The sequence below is a fragment of the Coccomyxa subellipsoidea genome (genome assembly GCF_000258705.1).
Source record: "Coccomyxa subellipsoidea C-169, whole genome shotgun sequence".
NCBI classification, from domain to species: Eukaryota; Viridiplantae; Chlorophyta; class Trebouxiophyceae; family Coccomyxaceae; genus Coccomyxa; species Coccomyxa subellipsoidea.
This window is the reverse complement of record NW_005178037.1, coordinates 1684721-1708402: the sequence shown is the minus strand read 5'-3', so window position 1 is coordinate 1708402 and position 23682 is coordinate 1684721. Positions and strand designations below refer to the sequence as shown.

The window sequence follows — 23682 nt, the reverse complement described above, 5'->3', positions numbered from 1 at the left end:
ATGGGCTCTGGGTTCGCCACTCATAAAGATCTATTATTACCCTACTCCCTGTAGAAAAGTAATAATCTTTATGAGTATGATGCAGATTATAATGTATATGGTTACAGCACATTATGATTACATTGTAGCTTCAATCAAGCTATTAAGTTGTACGGTCTCAAAGTGCAGCATCACACTATGATCCGCTCAATAGGGACCTCTCTGCCCTACTCGTGCAACAACTCCGAGAGTTTCCACTGAAGCGGAAGTCTTTTCTCTCGAACGTCCCACAATCCATCTGCTGATCCAATTAAGAGATATGTTGCAGCCTGATCTCTATCTTCTCAAGGTGTTGACAAAACGGATTGCAGTGCAGCAGCTTTTATCTCAGTAGTGCGCCCAGTGCTTGTGCCAGACCTGCCAGATTAATGCATCAGTACCGGTTCTAAACTCCCATCGCAACTCTGCAGCTGTACAAGAATACCCGTTGCCCTGCTCACATAGGTTTGCAATGTTCCCAGCGAGCGCTGCCGTTCTAGCAGCACTTGCAGAGTGGCATTGCTAGCAGATCAGACAGGCTCACAGGACTTATTGCAATGCAGCTCCCAGGCTGTGCTCAGCCTCGGGTGGGGATGACATTGCTGGTGGCTGCCCAGTACTCGATCGCCTTGCTGACCCCGGAGCCGGGCTCGATGGGGACGCCGGCGCTGATCATGGCCATCTCTGCGCCGAAGAGGTAAGAGCCGACCATGACCTCGTCGTTGTTGCCCAGGTGGCCGATGCGGAAGACCTTGCCAGCCACCTCCGACAGGCCCACGCCCAGAGACAAGTTGTAGCGCGAGTACGCCTCCTTCACTATCTTCCCGCTGTCCACGCCCTGCAACGCATATTCACCCCATCAACGCACACACACGATGTCCTCATCAATGCCCACTCCGTGACTCCGTGCAGTGCACACCAGAGCCAGTGGGTTACTAACTCTTTTGGACAGGCACAACATTGTAGCACAGACATGCACGCATATATAAAGCAAGATAGATTCAGGCAAATGCAGTGTCATACAGATATTGCTATATAGTATTCAGGGAAGCAGCGACAGGCAATAAGGGTGCGCGAGTATTGCAGTGCTTCTTTATTAGAAATACTTACAATTTAGCAGAGGTTCAATGGCAAGCGTTGGCAGGGTGCGTGCATGTGTGAGGAGAACACACCTCCGGGGTCTTGATTACTGTGAGTGAGTCACTGTTCCACCTGGGCTCCTTGCACAGCAGCTTCAGGCCCCAGCCCTCCACAGCCTTCCGCGTGCCCTCAGCCAGCCTGTGCAGGCAATTCAAGCGCTCAATGCTGCGACTCAGCAGCATGCAAGCTTACAAGGACAGGAGGTACAAACAATGGTGCTTGAAAAGCTGTGAAAGCAAGCTTCATATCAGGGTCCTCAAACACGAATGCCGCCCATTCGGCAGACTTTGCCCTGAAATGCCTTGTGAGCACATCGAGAGCAGCAGTGAAAGACGTGATTATTGATTATGTGATGAGCCCAGAGAAACCCACCTGTGGTGGCGTGCGATGACATTGTCCATGCCCTCTGCTTTGATCAGGCCCAGGGTCTCTCGGAGGCCGTACAGGAGGGGGATGGAGGGCGTGTAGGGAACGTTGCCAGACGGGTTGGTCGCCAGCTGGTCCTCCAGATCATAATACACCCTCTTCAGCTGCGCCGTCTTCCGCGCCTCAAGAGCCTGCCACACCAGATCAGCAACTGTTAAGATTGCCTCTTTTGAAGCAACAAAACTCAATGCCTGGTGCAGCAGCATCTGGTCAAGATTTTTCACCCCATTCTAGCAGTGCATTGACTGCACCGATTTCTGCAACATTCATGGTAACTGCATGTTGTTGTGTAAGAGGTGGTCACCTTTTGGCTGACAGCGACCAAACCGAGGCCAGTGGGCAGGGACAGGGCCTTCTGGGAGCCTGTCACCGCCGCGTCTACCTTCCACTCGTCAAACCTGAAGTCTAGAGCCCCAATGGAAGACACTCCATCCACCAGCAGCAGAGCCGGATGGCTCACACTGTCCATCACCTGCATTGGAACAGCAAAATACACTAAGCAAGCCATTGCTATCCATTCCAACCACAATGAAATTGCAGTGCGCAAGATGTACGGTATTTGCATGGATATAAAAAGGATGGTCACCTGCCGAACTTGGCCAATGTCACTGGTGACACCGGTGGTGGTCTCGTTGTGCACCACAGCCACGGCCTTGATCTTTTTGTCCGTGTCGGCCTTCAGGATCTGCTCCAGCTTGGCCTCGTCAGCACCGCCGCCCCATTCCACCTCCACCACTTGCACCTGTGCAGCCACATCACATCTGACTGATTGTGCATAGTACAGCTGCAGGCCACAATTGCAATAGCCCAGGGATGCATAATGCTCCATCAGATTGCCCAATTTGGCACAGATAGCCCCCTTTCTACTTGACCACGGCTGCAAGGCTCAGATCATCATACATAAGCTTATGAACAGAAGAGCATGTCCAGAAATAGCCATGCGATGTTACCATCGGAGAGTGGGGTTGACAATTAGGCAGTAGGCACATTGCCTAATTGTCAAGGGAGATGGAGGGTGAGCGCACATCTAAGCCGAGCCGCTGCATCATGTCAATCCAGAGGTGGGAGAACTGGCCGTAGCGGAAGGTGACCACTTTGTCACCCGGTGACAGAGTGTTGGTGAGGGCCACCTCCCAGCCGCCAGTGCCTGTCCCTGGGAATATGAAGGGGGTCCCCTCCGTGGTCTTGAAGATGTACTTGGTGTCCTCCAGGATCTGCTGGAAGAAGGGGGGGAACCAGGGGTCGCGGTGGTTCTGCGAGGGGCGGTCCATCGCCCGCATCACCTGCTCGTGGATGTTGACTGGACCTGTGGCACCCCCCACCGCTTCAGAATCTTGGCTCATGCACCCCACTGATAAAATGGATTGCATGTGCAGCAAACCTGTGATGTAGTGAAATATGCATGAACTGCAGCCCCATCTCTGTAAATAACGATGAGACAACAGATCAGGAATGCCTGATCCCATGGGACCAAGACAGGTATCTAAATGTGAGCAGAGCAGCAAATTTTGTGCTGCCTCGGGCCAGGCCCAAATCTGTGGATAGAATTGCTCATACCTGGGACAGCAAGATGATTCCGGCCTGGTGGGGTGTAAGAGTAGGGTGCGGCTGCAAAAGTGCGGATGTACGTGTTCTGCAGAGGTCCTGCCCCGAATGGAGTCCCATGGCTGCCACACAGAGGGCCAGCCACCTACACAAGGCACACATACAGACATGATCAGTCAGAGTCGATGCCTTGTACTTTGCAATTTTATCCGACTCAGTGTTTTCTATTCATGATTTGACGGTGCTGATACTTACCGCTCAAAGCTCCTCGATAACTTCAGAGGGTTTGCCAAGACATGATGATCACTGGCGACAATTCTTGTGGTCAAATGCCAGTAGATCTGCTACTCTTGTGGCAGAAGGTCATTATAATGTGAAGAGATTGTACACTGGAATTAAGACTGTGCATTACATGAGCGCGCTCGCTCTTATACGTACCGCACGTTCAGAGATCGTAGCAGGGGTTTTCCACAGAGATGATGCCACCGCCTGTGCCACTTTCCTCCGCATCTTTCTGTGTTGTTGCCTCCCGAACTGCAGCTCCAGTCCTCTGCTGTCCAAAGGGCGTCCCTCGACTTCGATGGAACGTCCGGTCCAGAGATGTCGGAGTTTCCACGTGAGGATTAGACCACAGTGCTAGCGCCGTTCCCTCCCTTCCGGATTTGGTGATTGACACGCCTTCTGGCCTCTTCGCTGTGAAGCACGACCTCGACATCAGTCACAACGTTCTTGTTTGACAGATCCTTGTTATCTTGGGCTTTAAACGCGTTGCTACCATATCCTGTATCGTTGCAGTCCAGTCCAGAACGCCAGGTGTAACAGGGCCCATCAAAGTACCTGAGCGTCCGTAAAAACTGCAGCTGTTGTACTTATCTCAGTCAAATTTCAGTTGACATGGTTGCGAACGGTGCTGTGGACTCTGTGAAGGGGCCTCAGCCTTCTTGTTCACCCTTGGCCTTGGAAAACATAAACCCCAAAGTGGTCAAGGCACAGTATGCTGTAAGGTGTGAACATCCCTCGCTAACGTATCATTATCGCCGTTACATGGATATGTTCCTTCTTTGAATGCAGGCTTTCTGGTCTGTGTATTTTCTGAGGCTGATCTGATCAACCTCACAATATTCTCTGCCCAAATTGCTTCCAAATTTGCAGGGGCGAAATCGTGATTCGTGCCAAGGAGCTGGAAGACAAGCTTCATGCTGGGGAAAAGCTCCCATTTGACAAGATTCTGTACTGCAACATTGGCAATCCCCAGCAGCTAGGGCAGCACCCTGTAACCTTCTACAGACAAGTGCTGGCCATTTGTGACTACCCAGAGGTGCGACTCCTGCACTCTCAAGCAAGATGTCTTGCCATTAGTGCCGTAAAAATCTGTGCATTGCCTGGCAGGTAAGAGGGCTTTTCCATTGCAGCAGGTCAAGATGACACCTGTTGTGGAACTAAAGGACATTTTGCTGTTGGCATGCAGCTACTGGAGAGTGCAGAGGCGAAGAGCATTTTCCCGCCAGATGTGCTTGCGCGTGCCAAGAAGTACCTGGCCGCCATTCCAGGAGGCACTGGGGCATACAGCGACAGTAGAGGTGCCATGGTGCTCCGGCAGGATATTGCCAAGGTGGGAGGCCTGTGGCCCCAAGAAGCAGTCAGAAAGTCTGAATCTTCAGAAGTGCAACCAAATGTCACGAAGAGTATCCACACTTACATTAAACAAGCTTGAGAGTCCACCAGAGAAAGCCTCTAGATGCCGCTGTTCCCGTGATTGCATCTTGCCACTGAAGAATTCACCCATAGCGGTATTTACAGTATTGCATTCCTTGGCTTAGAAGGGAAGCATTGATATATATCGGGCCATTGAATTGCTTACCTAAAATGCCTCGTGGGGGTCAGGGCATCGAGGAGCGAGATGGGTACCCCTGCGATCCTGACAATCTGTTCCTAACAGATGGTGCCAGCCAGGGCGTGCATGCGATGATGCGCCTGCTTCTGCGCGATGAGAAGGACGCTGTCCTCACACCCATTCCCCAGTACCCCCTCTACTCGGTGACCCCCTTCAACACTGCTCCTTTCTGCACACAGCCAGCATGAAAATTGAACGCACCATTTTTCGCATGCGGGAGCTACAGGAACTCAGGCATAATGTAGCAATGGTGCGGCATTTGTAATCTTGGAAATTCATGCATTGACATCTGGGTTTGTTTGCAGGCGACATTGACGATGTACGGAGGCGTGCTGTTGCCCTACTACCTCCATGAAGAGACCGGCTGGAGCCTGGACATCAATGAGCTGCGCGAGCAAACCTACAAGGTACCCTTGGCCGTTGTCCCCCTCCTTTGCCAGCTGCGGCCCTGCCTGCCCTGTACCTTGCCCTGCATGCTGTGCTGTCTTCAACAGAGATGCTGTCAGTGCAGCATACACGTCCAGATGCTGAGCAGGCAGCCCTGTTCAGCCGAGCAGGTCTGTTGTGTGATGGTCTGCAAGGCATGACTGTGTACTACTACCGGCCACAGTCAGCAACCTATTTTATCCTCCAGCACCAAGGGGCATGTAATACTGAACAAGCCAATCTTGTGATTTGTTGCAAGGCATGGCGGGGTAAAGCAGTCAGAGCCCGCAAGATGTTTACCTTCAGTAATTCCAAGGGGAGTCTGATGTCCAACAGGCGCGGTCGGAGGGGCAGAATGTGAGGGCGCTGGTGGTGATCAACCCTGGCAATCCCACCGGCCAGATCCTGTCGTATGAGAACCAGGTGGACGTGGTCAAGTTCTGCAAGGAGGAGGGCATCGTGCTGCTGGCAGACGAGGTGTACCAGGCCAACATCTACCGCCCCGACAAGACCTTCACCTCCTTCAAGAAGGCACGCCCCTTCCTCTCCTCTCAGCCACGCTGTTTGCATGCATGTGTGCCCAGGCCTGCACATCACGCATCTGCAGTCTTAGAGAGCGCCCAAGAAGCCTTTGGTTTTATGTAGCCTTTATAGTTTGCCGATAAAGGCAACAAGCAGAACGATAGCTGCTATTTTGTACCCTTCTGGGACACTATCCATCACTTGTGCAGGCCATATGGTCCAATGATATCTTCTCCTTGAAAGCCTTTGTTTGTAGGTGTTCCCCTTGAGTTCTATTGAGTTGTCTTCACATGCAGCATGTTGGCAGAGGTGTGAGCGCTATTGTTGCAGGTGCTGAGCGATTTGAAGGAGGAGGAAGTGACGCTGGCCTCGATGATGTCCATCTCCAAGGGCTTCTATGGCGAGTGCGGCCGGCGCGGCGGCTACACGGAGCTGGTCAACGTGGACCCCAGCGTGCTCTCCGAGGTCTACAAGCTGGCCTCCATCAACCTCTGCTCCAACCTCAATGGCCAGATCTGCATGGCCCTCGTCATGAACCCCCCCAAGGTGCAACGCTGTTCCTCAAAATACCCTCAGCCATCCTGGGTGTTCTGTGGGGCTCTCATTCAGGAACATCACTTTGATTGGCACTCGAAGGTGCTTTAGTGGAGGATGTCGCATTCCATGCGAGAAGCGTGGCTTGCAAGCTCCTACTCTCACACACTTCACGTGCTGCTTCCTGTGATTTGACTGCCGAGGCTATTGATCAAGTCTCCTTCCATTGTCTGGAGGAGAAAGGAAATTTGAGAAAAACAGTCATTCCTGAGGGGTTGGTGGTTGCGCAGGAGGGGGAGCCGTCGTATGATTTGTATGCGAAGGAGCGCACGGAGCTGCTGGCGTCGCTGAAGCGGCGGGCGCTGAAGCTGCACAAGACGCTGAGCGCGCTGCAGGGCGTCACCTGCACAGAGCCCGAGGGCGCCCTCTACGCCATGCCCCAAATCCGTCTGCCCCAGGGCGCCATTGAGGTGCTGGCACGGGCCCACTTGTACTTGCTAATATCTTTCCACGCAGTGGTGCTCCTGGGCCGAAGGTGCCTTTTATGTCACTAGCACTGCATACACATTGCGAGGCAGCCCTGTCTCCCCTGTGGGCGGGGCAAATGGCGTCTTACGGGGAGGCACCTTTTGTGTGACTGTAAGCTAGTCTTACATATGTGCTTTGGTGGGGTGGGCTTCATGCGCTTCATGCCTGATGGGGACAGCGGAGTACTCATGGGCGCGTAGTGAGACTGGTGCTGATTGATGTTGATTTGATGGTTTCATTTTCTGTGTTGTTTTGGCAGGCTGCCAAGAAGACGGGCAAGGCTGCGGACTTCTTCTACTGCATGCAGCTGCTGGAGGAGACTGGCATCGTGACTGTTCCAGGTTCAGGCTTCAAGCAGGTGCCACTCATATGTCTTTCCCTTACTCATACTCTTCATGAAGCATGCTTGATGCCATCCTTCTCATAGTATTTGGAAGCTCTGCATGTGTCTCTGGTATTCAAAAGCCTGAATGGTGTTATTGCAGGAGGAGGGTACGTTCCACTTCAGGACCACATTCTTGGTGCCAGAGCCAGAGACTGATGAGGTGGCTGAGCGGCTGGTGAAGTTTCACAACAGCTTCCTTGCCAAGTATGGGGAGCCCGAGCAGTGAAGCAGGCAGGTGTACAGATGTCTCGTACAGACCAAATGTACCACCGTATAGTCGGGCTGAGCTGTCACCGGGGTGTGCAGAGTGCCATTCGTTCCAGTCTCCACACTGTGATGAAATTATTGTACCATACAGGATTTTTATCTATCTGAGTCCCTGTGACCACTAGAGGTAGGTGGTTGCCGATTAGACTTTGGCTCTTGCATCTGAAAAGCTCTTCTTTTGATCTAATGCCGGTTGCAGCAAGCCTGCTGCAGTCCAGCTGTTGGCTTGGCAAAGCTAGTAGAGAACATGCTCCAACTTTGAAAATTTTATGATGAGCTGTTATGATCCTATGTCGCTGATTTGTCAAAGATGCAAATTGCGATATCGATGGTCATGCCAAATACTGCTGTCACAGCTGAGATCTGGCATGAATACAAATGCAATGCAGCATTTTATGTCACATGCACGGTGCATCAATGCAATATCTGCAACACGCTGATGTTGACACAATCGTGTGGCTGTACAGGGTCATTGACATGTCACTCCCAACCAACTGAAGCTGTGCTATTACACTCAGAAGGCAGCAGCGGTAGCAGTCTTGCGGTATGATCCACATGGATTGCACACCGTTGATGCTGAGGAGACGTGATTCACCCTTCCTATCCTCCACTAAGATAAACCAGACACCAATACGCCAGCGAGCTAGGCAACAGTGTACAACACTGGGCTTTTGGAGGCTCAAGAGCCGTGAAACCTTCCTTATTTGGGCACTAACTGCCAGATGAGTTATGGATTATGCTTGGCATCTCAATCAGAAAATGCTCATATTGCCAAAAGCCCTGCTCGATTTGTTGCATGAGAGACAAGAGATTATGAGACAGGTGTGTTCTAAAGCCACTCGCTGCAAACCCGCTAAAGTGAGGTATCCCAAACACGGTTGTGCACAATGCCCAAAGAATCTCAACGTCGACCAATTCGATCAATCTACTCAACGGGGACACCTCCCAGATATCCAATGCTCCTCGAAGTCTGGCCACTGACACACGTGCATGCTTATTGAATGATGCAATGCCCTCACAACTTTGTTTTTATCCCCGTGCCATCTATTATTCTGCACTTTGGCGACAATCCTCCCATGAGGCCCAATCTGGCCACAGAAATACTTCCTCATCTGACATCCAAGTTCAAGTTGTGCTCCGCGCGCTCAAAATACTCGTCACTCTCATCGACTCTGCAGCTCGACCGCTGCAGGCTACTGCTGCTGGCGCTGCTGCTGCTGCTTGGGGCCGGTGGCCTCGTCCACAAGGTAGACGAGGCCGCGGAAGTTGATGCCGGAGTGCTGGCTCATGTTGAGCTCGCAGGTGCGGCTGCTGGAGTAGCCGTCCGTGCACCCGGATGGCAAGTCCAGGTGCTGCAGCGCCCCCTGCGCCAGCTCCGGATAGCGCATGCCCCTGTCGCCCGCCATGCCTGGAACAGAACAGAGTAGCAGCAGCCCCTCAAAAACTTGCCCAAATAAGAGTCCCTCTGTCCCTGAACTTTACTGAGTACAATATTCACAACCATGGCCCTCTTGGAGTGTGCCTCACAGGCCGCTTCAACCCACGTTGCCTGCAAGGGGTTCTCATTGCAACTGTACGTGTTCTTTCCAAGGTGAACAATGACACGTGCAAGATTAACAAATGCTTGTGTTGGCCATCCCACAGGAAATATTGGTGGATAGGTAGGTGCAGAAGGGCAGGTGCTCACCACAGCAGGGGATGCCGGAGGGGGTGACTTCTTTGGCGCAGAGTCCGGCGACCTGCTCAAAGGCGGAGGTGACTCCCAGCTTCTTGGAGGTGCAGGGGACGTGGATGGCCACGTTGTCGCGCACCTGGCGCCACTCCAGCTTGTCCTTCAAAAACGTGTTTATGAACTCCACCGGCTCGTACAGCGAGAACCTGCACGCACGCGCACACAACAATCAGCCTGCTTTTCCTGTTAGATCTCACTGGATGCATTATTGGATAACACTCGTAGCAGAAACTGTTCCAGACATCTTTTGCGGGGCAAATCTGATCCAGAGTCATGAGCATTAAGACACCATTGGCAAACGATCTTTTGGAACAGCAATCAGACAAAACATGGCTGTGCACCAAGAATATGGCCAAGGTGGTAGAAGCGTCTCAGAGGCTGTTCAAGCAAGCAAGAGAGTGCAGGGGAGGGATGGCAGGGGGCGCACTTGAGCGCCGGGTCGGAGAGGGAGGTCTTGAGCTGGCCGAGGCAGGGGGATGTGTCGCAGACGATGGGGATGACACCACCCTTGGACGCCTTCACCAGGGCCGACTCCAGCTTGGACACCTGGCTGTTGGCCGCATCCGCAAAACCCTTGGTGTTGAATATCATGCCGCAGCACGCACTGCTCACACCCTGTCGCCCACACAGATAAGCCGCCTCAGCCAAACTCATTTTTAAAAGACTCCACAATCCTACACAGATGAAGTCCCACGAGGACATTGCGGCATGCGAGAGTAGAGAGTATGCTCCTTGCCCCTCGCTTACGCAGCGCAGGTATCACATGCTTTCTGAAGGGCCCGTATGCTCACACATAGCAGATCTGACGTGCTATCTGAACAGCTTAGTCGGATCCACCATGTAGCACTGGAGGTTGGTTAGGTAAAAATGGAGAAAGTTGCGCACCTCTGGATAGATGACTTCGTAGCCGGCCTTGTTGAAGACGGAGAGCAGCTTCTCGTGCACGGAGGCCTTCTGGGGGTCGGAGGCGGCTGGGCCCATCATGCGCGTGACGCAGGAGGGCAGGTACACCACCTGACGCGCCAGTCCCCCCTCCGGCTGCACCGGCACCGGGGGGTTCATGTCCAGCTTGGACGCCCCCTGCAGCACCAACAAATTTCTCAGTCAAACATGTCATCGAGCATTCACATTTGAGACCACTCTATTTAAAGGTAGGTTGAAGAATGGATTGGATGATTGCAGCAGAGGAAAACGGCATGGGATGTCTCACGGGAGTTCTCTGATACAAATAAATTTTCATTGTTGGTCCTTGGCAATGAGGAACTGCAAGTTGACGCAGACATAGGGCTGCAGGTAAGCAAAGCGAAGGGAGATGTCCAAAGACACTGAGCGCATGAGAGAAAGTGCAAGACAGGTGGGCAGGGTGTTTTGGGGCCGCACCCGGGGCATGTAGGGGTTCCAGGTGGGGACGAGGTGGTTGGTCATGCGGTTCATGGCGCCGGACAGGTACTCCAGCGGCTTGGGGCCCACCAGCCGGTGCGCAAAGTCCACCACGTTCAGGAACGCCGGCACCGTCGACACGAAAGCACCGTAGTTGTTCGCCATCGCCTGCCACAGCAAAAATGCCGCACACATCAGCCCCATTCATCCCAAAACCCCACGCTGTGGATCTCAGAATTTCCAAGTAATCCTCGACCTATAGCAATAAAAGTTCGTGATTGAACCTTGCAGTGTACAATACACATAGGATCCTGTCCCACGATACACTCAGGAATTCATGCAATATGCACAGCAGGCCTGATGATCTGACGTGCAATAGTACAGCAGCAGGCAGTTTGCATGATGGAAGTGCCCAAAGTGCTCTGAGCACAAACGGAAGCATGGCATTGGGCTGTGAGAGTGCAGAGTGCGCACCATGGCTGTTTTGGAGGCGCGGGAGTCCTGGCCGAGCTGCTCCTTGCGGATGGACTTGATGAGGTCGCCCGTGTTGATCTTGACGGGGCACTTGACCTGGCACATGCCGTCCGCCGCGCACGTCTCCTCGCCCTGGTACGTGTAGATGCTCGACATCTCCTGCAGCCTGCGCACACCACATACAACTCTCGGCAAGACAGCCCTCAGCAGAGCACACTCATACTCACACTACAATATCCCTTGTCTTGTTGAAGTCCTTCCTTGCACCACACAGAGCTACAATCAGGGACCTCTGGCAGCTTGTACCCTTTTGACACGCTCACAGCACACTGCATGCAGTAAGGATCGGCGGGCATGTCCATTGTGAAACACATTGGCGCAACTCAGAAGGCAGTAAAGCACCTCTGCTCCTGGTCAGGGGTGCGGTTGGGCATGGAGCGCAGGCGGGAGATTTCGCGGTAGGTGGTGATGCGCTGGCGGGGGGTGAGGGTGATGTCGCGCGAGGGGCAGTTGGACTCGCAGAAGCCGCACTCAATGCAGCGGTCCACAATCGCGCTCGCCGGCGGGCTCGGCTTCAGGTGCTTTATGTGCACCTCCGGGTCCTGCTCAGGCACAACACTGACATTACCATGCTGCTGTGTATACTATGATGTGCAAGTGCTTTCTGAGCACCTCTGCTCCTGCTCAGGCAACAGGAGCAAGACCCCTCCTCCTCCAGTAAGCCATCTTGCCAACCCGAGTAATACGCTAAATAGCAATTTCTGCCACTCTGGAGCGGCCCACTGTCTTGCGTGCATAACCAAGTGCCGCAAAGTACCAAGAAATGCATGTGCCAGGGAGTGGATGTCTCACCGCGTTGAGGATGACGCCGGGGTTGAGCACATACTCAGGATCGAACAGCTCCTTCAGCTGCCACATGAGCTCGTAGGCTGTGGTGCCCCACTCCATCTCCACGTAGGGGGCCACATTCCTGCCTGTGCCGTGCTCGCCCTGCAGGACATAACAAACTGTCAATTTGGCTCTGGAGAGGCAAAACAAGTACTGAGGATAGCCCTGAGGATGGCTGTTCTGACAGAAACGAGCTATCATTACAGGATGAGAAATACCTTGAGGGAGCCGCTGTGCTTGGTGGCCACGATGTAGCACATCTCGTCCATCATGTCGCTGAAGCGCTGCACCTCCTCTGGAGTGCGGAATCCCTGTGGCACGGATTCATTCAATGAACCCTCCTCTCCATTCCAAATCAAAGCATTGCATGCATACCAGCACATGATTTGATGCACACCCTCCGCAGCAATAACACACCATGTATGTGGCAGAAGGAGCAATGCAGATCAGCAGATCTTCAGCAGATCAAGGGGACAGATCAAGAGGGCAGATCAGCAGACCTTCAGCAGATCAGGTGTCATGAATAGTACGACACGGTGAGATTTGCATAGGGTTGGCATGCACCTGTGAGAAGACCAGGTGGAGGTTGCCCTCCAGGGCGTGGCCGAAGCAGGAGGCGTCCTTGTAGCCGAACTTCTGGAACATCTCCACCAGGTCCACTGTCATGTCCGCCAGCTTGTCCACCGGGCAGGCCACGTCCTCAATCAGCATGGAAGTGCCTGTCGCATCAGCACACCAAACATGAGACTCGAACCAACACATGTACAAGCACACCGCAGCTGAGACTCAGAGCAAAAGAAGTACAAAGCATACCACAGCTGAGACTCAGAGCAACAGATGTACAAGCACATGCTGAAACAGAGGCATATTCTGATAAGGAAAAGTGTTACAGTTGGCAAGAGGATGCAAAGATGCTGAGACCCAAGCAATACTTGTCAAGCACCATGATTCAAGCAGAAGTAGAGTCCATCGTCAAAAGTGTTACAGGTGGCACAAGGACATAACTGTGCATACATGAGAACGGCAGGTGTAGTGCGCAAATTGGGCATGATCAATACAGACCTGTTTCGCGGGCAGCGCCGACGATGGGGATGAGGCCCTTGCGCACGTCCCAGTACACGTTGTACTCCTTCTTGTCGTGCTTGAAGCCGTAGGTCTCCAGCGTCATCGGCTGCGCCGCACGCGCGCCGAATGGCAGCCTGCCCCGCAGCAGCGCCTGGTGCACCTCGCAGATGCGCTCCTGCACAACAGGATCATCCAAATAAGATTTGAAATGCAGCTCAAATGGAACGACTGCATGCCTAGTCCCAAACATGGCATGGTTAGAAAAACCAATTGGATTTAGAGAACCAAACCAATTGGGTTAGAAAAACCCATGCACATCAATCCAATAGGGACCTGTGTGAAGAAGTCTCTCTACGACAGTGAATCAGCTTGACTAACAGAATTGTACCAAAAGAGGGATCACTCTGCAGTTAAGTCAAGAGAATAGGTTGCAACATCAATATGGTGGAGGTGCAGGCACCAACCTCCAGGCACTCTTTAGTCTGCCCGCGGCACTCGATGAGCAGTCCGGCCGCGCCAGGGTCTGCACCCTTGATGTCTGGCACCAGGCGAGTCATGCCCTCGTCCTTCTCGCACTCCCTGCATTATCACACAATAGACCCTTTCAAATCAATGCACGTTTTGTCACAAGAGGCCAATCTTGCGCGCAGCAAGAGTGTGTTGCATGAGAGTCTGGTCATTTGCACAGTGCTCACGTGAGGGATGCACGGTCAAAAAGCTCCACGGCGTCCACAGCGGTCTGATCACGCAGGATGGAGGCTGCTCTGCAGGCTGAGTGCACATCGGGGAACATGATGAATGCCGAAGCCTGCACAACCAACCCATCTCATGAGCTCCACACTACACACAAAAGAGTGATATCTTTTGCATGCACAAGCAAAGCATTAGTAACATGAAGCACTAGTCTGACATGACACATAAGTCTGCCAAATCCCACGTATCTTCCCAAACCCCAGGGTAAACCCCAGTCTTTCAAAATCCAGTTGTTTTCTCACCTTGTTGGGCCACTCCGGTACAGTGCTGTAGGTGGCCTGGGACACAAAGCCGAGCGTGCCCTCACTGCCAATCATGAGGCGCTTGATGATCTCGATGGGGTCGTCCACCGGGAAGTCCACGAGGGCATTCAGGGAGTAGCCGGTCGTGCACTTGATTGCAAACTTGCGGCGGATCAGGGAGGCCAGAGTGAAGTCTGACTGCACCCTCATCGCCAGATTCCTCACCCCCTCCACCAGCTGTGCATGGCTCTGCAGGCACATGGCATACCTTAAAGCACAATTTCATTGCGCAACGGACACATAACAGAAGCACTCAATCCAGCCTAGGACCCTATCTCCTGTTGGAACAATCCCCAACCAAGGAATTGCTTCAGTCTAAAACTGTAACGGAAGTGTGCGAAGGTACGTCCAAGCTGGTCAGCCTCAGGGAGGGTAAAAGACTGAGCCACAGGGATAAAACCGATCTAGTACCTTGAGGAAGGCTGCCCTGCTGGCAGGATCTGCAGTGTTCAAAACGGTGCCGTCAACGAAGACAATCCTCATGTCCTGTAGGGTGTGGTATGTCTGCGCAACACCACCACGTTCTCAGATAGCAGCATAAAATGGCCCCCTCCAGTAGGCCACTTTATACCATGACCAGACTTGCAAGCTCACATTGTGCTACCGTGTAAGAACAGAGTTTCAGCCTTACAGATTACATTCCTGCCAGGGGTCTTACGTTTTGGCTGACACCACAGCACATGCCAGAGGAGTTGTTGGCCACCATGCCGCCGACCATGCAGGAGTCGATGGAGGAAGGGTCTGGCCCAATCTTGTACTGGATGGGGTGCCCGTGCTTCTGCTTGTGCCGCGCCAGCAGGGCGTTGATCTCCCCTCCAATCAGACCTGGCTCCACTGTGATGCTGCTGCCATCCCCCTGTGATACAAAGCAGAATCACGCCGCGTGCTAGCAGGCAGGCACCTTTGAGTGAACCCTGCGCCAGTGTAAAACAAAGTGCAAACCAACACCAGTGGCAAAAGAGCAAGCTGCCACACCAGCAGGGTGAACAGAGAGTACTCACATGGATCTCATACTTCCTGAAGTTCTTGCCGGTGTGGCTGAGCTTCAGCAGCACAGAGTCTGTGATGGCCTGGCCAGACAAAGATGTGCCGGCAGCCCTGAAAGTGACCGGCACACCATGCTTCCTCGCGATGGGCAGAATCCTCATTATCTCCTCCTCGGTATGCACCTGGACAATAACAACCATCCTCTCACCGGCCAAGGATGACAACGACCCTCCTATGACATCAATCAGCAAGATGACAACACTCAGCTGATGGCAATATGCCAGGCTGGGTCCGCACCTTCACCACCATCTTGGGATTCAGGCGGTAGAAGGAGGCGTCTGTGCCGTACGCAAAGGTGCGCACGGGGTCCGTGAACCTGCGCTGGTCTGGGATGAAGGACGAGATCTCCTCTGTGAAGCGCGCATAGCGGCCGTCCTCCTCACGGTAGCCATCAATGTTGCGGTACACGCCAGGCTGGTGTGGAGGGTCGTTCGCCCCGATGACAGAGATTGCTCCCACCCTGTCGACGGTGATCTGCGGCATGGGTGCTTCCTGCTCTGCTGGCTGCACCAGGCTGCGCCTCTGCTGGTGAGACACACCCGCCTGTGCTCCTGCCAGCTGCCTTGCTGCTGTGCCTCCAGCCTGCCAGACCAATATATCCACTCATTGATTGATGGACAAGCAAGGTATGTCTGTTCCTGAAAGTAGGAGACGACTTATCTAGAAAGACTTCATCAACAAGGGTCCAGAGATAAGAGGTGTAATTCCCAGCCTTCTCGTGACAAGATGAAGTCATTGAACCACCCCAAGATGGGTGCTTTACCCACATGCACAGATGTACCCATTACACGACAAGTAGGAAAGTGCTGGTTATGAAAACTCTGAGAAAACGTGAGACGAGTCCGAGGTGTACGGCACAAGGAGATCACACTAGACAGCGCAAGATAACTGACATTTAAGGTATCAGGAGACAGAATTGCATGCCTGAACGTCATTCTGAATAAGCCCTCGGCCTGTTGCCTGTGGAGATGGGATAGTGGTCGAGAACGGGCGCTGGGAGGGCAGCGCGCCGTGCACCAGCCGTGTCGCAAGGCGCTTCGCTGCCGACCTCCCCATCTTCGATATCGTGCTCGCTGATCTGCTCGGTGGTCAAGAGCCTGACCAAGTTGCAGAAATTTTGCATAGATCCACGTCTGCCTCTATTGTAAATCTGCGTAGGCACGCCGCTCGCCGGATGGGGATTTCGAACGTGCGGCAGTGCATGCACCCTCGGTAAATTGCAAGGCCCACGAGGTTTTTGGTTCTTGGTGGTGCAGTGTTTGCCAGATAACGAGCAGCTATGGGTAGGTCTGCACTGCTGCGGGCGCTGCAGACCTTTAGGTCTCAGCAGAGGTCGTTCTCCAGCACGACGCAGGCCCTGGCTGCCAATGCCGCTAGGCCAGGAGAGACCCTGCCAGAGATGCTCCCTTATGCGGGACCTAGCACAGTCATCGATGTAAGCGATCCTGGGCATTCGTGTGCCACAATAAGGAATCGAAATAGTGCACCATCCCGAGCTAGACATAACCTGTGCTTTGTAGCCGTGGAATTTCTTTTCTGTCAATTTGTGAATGCTAACATTAACTATCGAACTTGATTCATTGCTGCCTAAATAACCATCGATCATATTGTGTGCTGGTAACAGGTGCCGAGCAGGCTGCTCATGGGGCCTGGTCCAGCGAACTCACACCCTAGGGTGCTCGCTGCTCAGACTCTGCCTCTTCTAGGTGATCTATATTGCATTGATTTCTTTTAAGCAAGTTGATGGACGAATCTAATGGAATTGAGGAGAATTTGGTATGAATACGAACTGAAAAGAGGCCGCTATTCCTCCCCGCAGGCCACATGCACCCTCCATTCTTCAAGATCATGGATGAGATTCAGCAGGGTCTCCAATACGTGTTCCAAACAAGCAGCAAGTACACGCTCCTGATCAGCGGCACAGGGCACGCAGGTACTCCCAAGTTGACACTTTTGCGCAACTGGTGCTTTGGCAATCGACATATTCTGCGGGTATAAGGGCATGTAAAGGAGAATTTGATGTGAGAACACTGGCTGAGCAGGCATGGAGGCCACAATCACAAATCTTGTCGAGCCAGGCGAGACTATTCTAGTCGGAAACAACGGTATCTGGGGCTCGAGGGTGTGCGACATGGCCGCCAGATACGGAGGTCTGTGATGCCTCACATATCTTGTGAACAGGACATGTGCCTGCTTGCTGCCAATGTGACTGCGCTGAAGAAGTGTGCTTGAGAGGATGCATGATTACAAGCCTGTTGCCTGACTGGGGACTCTGGTGGTACAGCCAATGTGATCAACCTCCAGAAGGAAGCCGGGAGGGCCTTCAGCTTTGAGGAGCTTTCAAGGGCAGTCACAGAGCACAAGCCAGCTGTTCTCTTCCTTTGCCAGGTGACTCCCTTGCGAAAGATTGCCTTTCATGCATTTTGCGTTCTCATTGTTGAAATTTTGTAGGGCTGACATTTCTCAGAAAAGTAGCTTGCATTGCGATTGCAGTGCTTCTGCTATAGTATTACATAAAAAATTCTGATACACGACGATTACTTGGGCAGGGAGAGAGCAGCTCGGGGGTGCACCAGAACCTGTCGGGGCTGGGCAAGCTCTGCAAGGACAACGGCACCCTGCTGTTGGTGGACACTGTTTGCTCGCTGGGCGGCGTGCCCCTCTTTGCCGATGACTGGGGCATCGATGCCATCTACTCCGGCTCCCAGAAAGTACTCGCTGCACCCCCAGGTCAGCATTAATTTTAGGGTCCGGTCAGGATTAGGTCCTTGTCATGGTGGAAGGTTGCAATTCATCACTCTGTGATTGGGTTGCTGATCCCATAGAAGTATTCTCTTCATCTTGCAAGTGCATTTTGTTGCAGGTGGCGCACCGCTGTTCCTGAGTCAGAGGGCGTTCGACAAGCTCAAGGCACGGAAGACCAAGCCGGGCTCGTACAACCTCGACCTCAACTTAGTGGGCGACTACTGGAGCTGGCACGGAGGGCGTTCGTACCATCATACTGGCATGGTTAGCATGTGGTGAGCTCTCTTCTCCCACCATGATTATTTGGACCCAAGGGCCAGTGACATTGGATCGGTGCGCTGCTGCCCTTACAAGATGGGGAGCTTGCATACCCTGGCCGCATTACCTGAGGAAGGTAATGCACTACCTGAGTGCAACACATCATACTGGCATGGTTAGCATGTGGTAGGCTCTCTACGTCTCTCAACACGCTGTCCAACAGTGCACAGTGTGGTGACCATAGGCACGTCAGCAGAGCAAGCCCTGACCACCTGCATATATCTGAATGGTGGCGGTGCAGTATGCATGACATCATTTTGATGTGTCCACAATCAAAGGGTTGTTGCCCAGGTACGCGATGAGGGAGGCTCTGGCGCTGGTGGGCGAGGAGGGGCTGGAGCCCATGTGGGCCAGGCACCAGCGCATGCACGAGCAGCTGTGGGCAGGCCTCACCGAGATGGGCCTGGAGCCTTTCGTGGAGAACCCCGATGAGCGTCTCATCACTGTCAACACTATCAAGGTGCCCACCTACACCCTTGTGTTTCCAGGAATGCCTGGCCTTGGGGTGCAAGACATGACGAATGGTTGCTGCATGCACCAGATGAATTGGATCTCCTGTCGTGCCATGAGCTACGGGTCGGTTCATTGCAGCAGTGCCTGCTGCAGAGATTCTCCTACTCCTGCAATAGATATTCGATTAGAGATATGCAAGGGATAGCATAGAAGTGGCTGACAGGAAGATTGTATGGGCAGGTGCCGGAGGGCGTGGACTGGGCAGCAGTGGTGAAAAATGCGATGGACACGTACTCTGTAGAGATTGCCGGCGGCCTGGGCCCCACAGTGGGCAAGGTGTGGCGCGTGGGCATCATGGGCTACAATGCCCAGCCGCAGAACATTGAGCTGGTCCTGGCATCCTTCAGGGACGGCCTGCGCAAGCAGGGCCGCCTGCCCTGAGCACTCCGCACAGTCACCGCATGCACAGCCACCTGCTTTTTACAAAGCTCCCTCACCCTCAACGGGGTGGAGGGTCAGAAGTGGGCTGGCTTATTCACAACCCTCAACAGGGAGGACAATCAGAATTGGGCTGGCACACTGACGAGGACGAGGGACGGCTTGCAACTTCTGTGGTACTGCTGTTTGAGAGGTACTGTCAGGACGAGGACTGCAGCTGCAGGTAGTGCTGTTGAAGGGAGTTGAAACCTGTAGAGACATGAGATTTATCTCAAGGACATACAGCTCTGTACAGCGTTCAGAAGTGTCCCAGCATACTTGTGTGAGGCAATGGTGAGAGGCCAGGACTGTGGGTTGTGTCATTTTGGACCCTGGTGGGGGTTCCTGGGCAGATATATTCTTTAGAAGCAATGGAATGGCATCAGGGACGCCATCAGGGAAATGCGGGGTGTATGCATCATGCAAAGTGCACGGTGTGTCTCTGCGGCAGCAGTAGTTTCAAAAAAATTGGGCATACTAAAGTTCTGCAACTGTAAAGATACTTTACATTGTTTGCGCGATTGACTCTCTAATTACAGAAGTGTAAAGGCATGCGCACGTGCACAGAGAATGGATTAGACATTTGGAAAAGGAGTTCTGATATGAGGCAGGCGACAAGGAGACATCAGTACCACACTCACTTTCATTGACTACACTCTCTCACAAGTCTCTGTCCTACTCTACATCTCCTGACTGTAAAACGTCTCACCTCTCCCCACTTGAATATGCAAGCTCCGCATGAGGCGAGGAAACTACTGGCAAGGATCCGGATATATGAAAGCTCAACTCTCCAGTACAGATCAAGTTTTGCCGAGCGGTACGGGCTGCCGATTGTGGCATCTTGCGAGCTACCAAGATTACAACTGCGCAGTGGGGAAATTTACAGTACAACATCCCTGCCAACATATGTTTTGCCTGTCAGGACAGCATTGTTGTGACCTTGTCCACAGTGAGCAGCATGACGCCATTGGCAGGGACCGCCCGTAGCAGGCAGGGGGTGAAGCCCTTGTAGAAGCGAGGCACACCACCCTCCGCATACAGTTTCTGGAGCATGCACAAACAACTCAGTACCAACACCTGTGTAGTTTGGCATCCTTTCATAACAAGACACCCTGCATTCCCTTCACATAAAGATGGATGGAGAATATTAGGATGTAACAAGGCCCCTGGAGCACCATGCTCTGCAAATCCGATCTGCTATCTGCTTTGCAAGGCATTCATGACATGCACTGCAAGGCAGCGGTCCTTCTCACCGAGAAAGCAGCACCCATGGTCGGGTACTTGCGCTCCGCCTTGATGATGCTGTCTGTCTGCATGGCCGACTTGATCTGGTCAATGGGGTAGATTGCCAGCCAGTACATGAGACCCCCAGTCCCAGCTGCAGCCACCGTCACAATGCCGGGCAGCTCCTTTGGCCTGTGGGCAGTTTTTTGCCACAGTAAGCCCACTTGCACAAACAGGCATGGAATTGCCACTTAGCATGCTGCAACATTGCAGTGAAAGAAGGTAAGCTGGATTTCCACTTACGAGCACCCATAGGCCTCGGCAAACTGCTGCTTGAGGACCTCAAAGGATCCCAAGTAGATGGAATTTGCCGGTGTGTTCCTGACAATGGTCGCGGTCAGGCCTTGGAAGGGACCAAGCGGGCCATTGTGTCTGAAGACCGACCTCACACAGCCTGAGACTGATGTGAACGCCGCTGTTGACACCCATGACCCAATATCAGCAGGGATGTTGTCACTAAGGAAATTACATGATTTGAAAAAAAAATCTGAACATGACTTGAAGCAATAAATATTCATTGGCCAATCAGAAGCTCCAGGGCACAAGAGGTTTATAGCTGCCCACGTTTGTAGTTGATGTCGCCTTTCGCCCTGATAATCTGTACTTGTATCTGGGACTTGAAGAAATCGATGGGCCCCTCTGCAAATGCTGACACAAAGCCTGTGATAGCTCCTGCCTGCAAGCGAGCATCAATGGCTTCACATGAATATAAGCTGTCACAGAACTGAAAGTGGAAAGGTTCTGAGCGCAGCGGCAATGCAAGCATCCATGATTTACCTTGTAGAAGTCCAAGGTGGTTAGCGCCCGTGTTGTGCCATCTGGGTTGGTAGAGAGCCACCTTTTGGCAGCCCCAAACGCCCCAAATAGTACTGATCTGAACACAATCTGGCCAGCCAGAGGTGAGGTGACTCCCTGTCGCAAGGCAGCACTCGCTTCACATCACTACCAATAATAAATCGGTCAGCATGCCATTGTGCTGGAAGCCTGCATTTCATTTGCATGCAAGTGCACACCTTGTACAGTCCCTGTGGACCTTCCCACTGGATGGTCTTCTTCACAACATCAAGTGCTCCAGCTGCAAAGCAGATGTATATTCATTGCATCAATAATACTGGAGCATGAAATAAGCTATATTTGCTCCACCACACAAGCGTATTGCCGTGAAGAAGGGGCTATGCGCACAGTAGACTGGATTGACAGATGACTGGCTCTGTAGCCTGACTTTCGCTGTGTCGAAGGGATGTCCAACGAGCGTGACTGCGATTCCACCTGGGCATCGTGTACAAGATCAACACGGTGATCATTCGTCAGCAGTGCTCTTCTGGCGAGCTGTCATTCTGAATGTGAGCTGACAAGCTTGAATCACCAGACTGACACAAGGTAAGGCTTCTAGAACAGCCACATCTTGCAAGAGTTATATATCAATGCTTCGGGGTAGCGAGCTGCTTTGCAAGGCAGGCAGAAGTGCGCACCGCAGGTCCCAGCAAAGATGTCTCGTGCGACCTTGGCACTTCCACTCCCTTGGGTAGTCCCAGAGAAGGCCAGCCATCTCCGCTGAGGATCCATCTTGGACTGGATTAATTGTGCCGGAAAATGACCGGCCAGCCTGGGCCGAGGACAATCGTGGGGGTCCCGGATTTTCTCACGTGGGTGCCAATGTGGAATTCACGTTTGAAAGGTCGAGGAAACTTCCTCGACTCCCTGCATTCTTCATTTGAACATCCATCGTGATGGCGCATGCAGGACGCATTTTGCAGCAATCGATTCACGGCCTTCGACTGTCTGGAGGGAACAGGCCAATTGCCGCATGCCATCTAAACCCTTTCAGCTCCTTCTTCATCAGCTGCAGCATGTCATCTGGACCCAAGACTGCTACTCCTCCTCCTAACACGGCTAGAGGAGCCACTGCGGACCTGTGCGATGTGTACATCACAGACCCAGTCGATGTGGTCACAGCTAGGGATGTTCAGATCATGGAACCGATCTTCAGGTGTGATGGGTTCCAGCGACATCTACAGTATCTTGATGTCTGAAAGAATATGTCAGTGACACGACAAGGTCCAAGTCTTGTAATTAAGGCACCTGCAAAACCCCATTGCCCATGTCAGCATCGACCACTAACATTCTGGATGCAGGGACTACGGTGGCAATATCAGGTTCAGCGGGCAGGTCACTACGATAAAGTGCTTTGAGAACAACCCGCTTGTGCGAAAGGTGAGCAGGCAGCTTCGTATGCATGGTGCATCATGGGGCTATGGTACCCTCCGTGACGCAAGCTCAGAAATTCTCATCACATGCTTTGCCTGTGCTTCTCCAAGGCACTTGAAGAGGGTGGAGAAGGGCGGGTGCTCGCAGTGGACGGGGGTGGCTCTCTGCGCTGTGCCCTCCTTGGTGACAACATTGCTGAGATGGCCTACAAGAATGGCTGGAGCGTAAGGACGCTGCCCTATCGCGGACTATCACTTGCCATCAGCAGTCACCGCAATTGAGATTCTATATCCTGATAACCAATCGGGAAGTGTGCTGGTGTGTGCAAGCACTCTGTCAGACTCGTGCTGTCAAGCTTCTTCTTTTTGACATAAGTTTTTTGTTGTGCTTTCACAGGGGATCCTCATCAATGGCTGTATAAGAGACTCTGAAGACATTGGCAAGATGCCCTTGGGCGTTAAGGCATTAAACACCTATCCCTTGAAAAGCTCCAAGCGTGATCACGGTCTGACGAATGTGCCATTGACGTTCGCTGGAGTCCAAATTTCACCAGGCGACTACCTCTATGCTGACAAGGATGGCGTTCTGGTGTCCCCAAAAGAGCTGAAATAACACAGCCTGAGTGATCAATAATAATTTATATATTTAAAGTCTTGTTCCAGAGTTGAAATAAGAAGTAATAAATGTGTACCAGGTCTTTCGCAATTACAGTCCCCATTGATATTATTTTGCCACAGCTCAGAGCTGTGCGATGTAAAACAGTGCAGGAACAGTCCACTAGTTGGCTCGGCTTTCAGACCGCCTTCTGCCTCAGAATTTCACAAGCACAGCTCTGATCCATGACACATCAATGACATGTCAGACACCTGAA

The 23682-nt window shown here is 52.7% G+C and overlaps 6 protein-coding genes across 6 annotated transcripts; 3 read left to right on the top strand and 3 right to left on the bottom strand.

The window, feature by feature from the left end:
• Window positions 1-88: 88 nt before the first annotated feature.
• COCSUDRAFT_53254 (serine glyoxylate aminotransferase) lies at window positions 89-3639 on the bottom strand (the record flags this gene model as incomplete). Its single annotated transcript, XM_005648670.1, has 8 exons — window positions 89-856; window positions 1191-1296; window positions 1531-1715; window positions 1889-2056; window positions 2171-2326; window positions 2610-2890; window positions 3142-3217; window positions 3568-3639. The coding sequence occupies 8 exons, from the start codon at window positions 3637-3639 to the stop codon at window positions 596-598; spliced, it is 1305 nt and encodes a 434-aa protein (XP_005648727.1). The 3' UTR covers window positions 89-595.
• A 199-nt stretch (window positions 3640-3838) lies between these two features.
• On the top strand, window positions 3839-8023 carry COCSUDRAFT_23319 (alanine aminotransferase 2). Its single transcript, XM_005648669.1, has 10 exons — window positions 3839-4133; window positions 4282-4447; window positions 4598-4741; window positions 5014-5166; window positions 5329-5430; window positions 5786-6025; window positions 6320-6517; window positions 6796-6975; window positions 7293-7391; window positions 7519-8023. The coding sequence occupies exons 1-10, from the start codon at window positions 4024-4026 to the stop codon at window positions 7642-7644; spliced, it is 1518 nt and encodes a 505-aa protein (XP_005648726.1). The 5' UTR covers window positions 3839-4023; the 3' UTR covers window positions 7645-8023.
• Window positions 8024-8177: 154 nt separating this feature from the next.
• Window positions 8178-16432, bottom strand: COCSUDRAFT_23316 (glycolate dehydrogenase). Its single transcript, XM_005648668.1, has 19 exons — window positions 16251-16432; window positions 15564-15908; window positions 15281-15448; window positions 14938-15135; window positions 14691-14783; window positions 14220-14468; window positions 13920-14032; window positions 13689-13803; window positions 13222-13399; window positions 12724-12878; window positions 12378-12470; window positions 12124-12261; window positions 11674-11873; window positions 11272-11437; window positions 10798-10965; window positions 10303-10497; window positions 9845-10032; window positions 9373-9563; window positions 8178-9093 (listed from the first exon to the last, which is right to left on the bottom strand). Exons 1-19 carry the CDS (start codon window positions 16380-16382, stop codon window positions 8879-8881), a joined length of 3300 nt encoding a protein of 1099 aa, XP_005648725.1. The 5' UTR covers window positions 16383-16432; the 3' UTR covers window positions 8178-8878.
• Window positions 16433-16556: 124 nt separating this feature from the next.
• On the top strand, window positions 16557-19885 carry COCSUDRAFT_23313 (alanine-glyoxylate transaminase). The gene is made up of 9 exons (XM_005648667.1): window positions 16557-16761; window positions 16951-17032; window positions 17146-17259; window positions 17369-17476; window positions 17611-17714; window positions 17876-18056; window positions 18190-18346; window positions 18681-18849; window positions 19083-19885. The coding sequence occupies exons 1-9, from the start codon at window positions 16606-16608 to the stop codon at window positions 19281-19283; spliced, it is 1272 nt and encodes a 423-aa protein (XP_005648724.1). The 5' UTR covers window positions 16557-16605; the 3' UTR covers window positions 19284-19885.
• A 352-nt stretch (window positions 19886-20237) lies between these two features.
• COCSUDRAFT_14954 (mitochondrial carrier) lies at window positions 20238-22169 on the bottom strand (the record flags this gene model as incomplete). Its single annotated transcript, XM_005648666.1, has 8 exons — window positions 20238-20363; window positions 20573-20735; window positions 20847-21018; window positions 21168-21279; window positions 21381-21515; window positions 21617-21678; window positions 21786-21872; window positions 22076-22169. The coding sequence occupies 8 exons, from the start codon at window positions 22167-22169 to the stop codon at window positions 20238-20240; spliced, it is 951 nt and encodes a 316-aa protein (XP_005648723.1).
• A 567-nt stretch (window positions 22170-22736) lies between these two features.
• On the top strand, window positions 22737-23423 carry COCSUDRAFT_14881 (regulator of ribonuclease activity; the record flags this gene model as incomplete). The annotated part of the gene is made up of 3 exons (XM_005648665.1): window positions 22737-22817; window positions 22922-23035; window positions 23208-23423. Coding segments are annotated over 3 exons (411 nt in total), but the record flags the coding sequence as incomplete, so codon positions are not given.
• Between the last annotated feature and the right edge of the window lie 259 nt (window positions 23424-23682).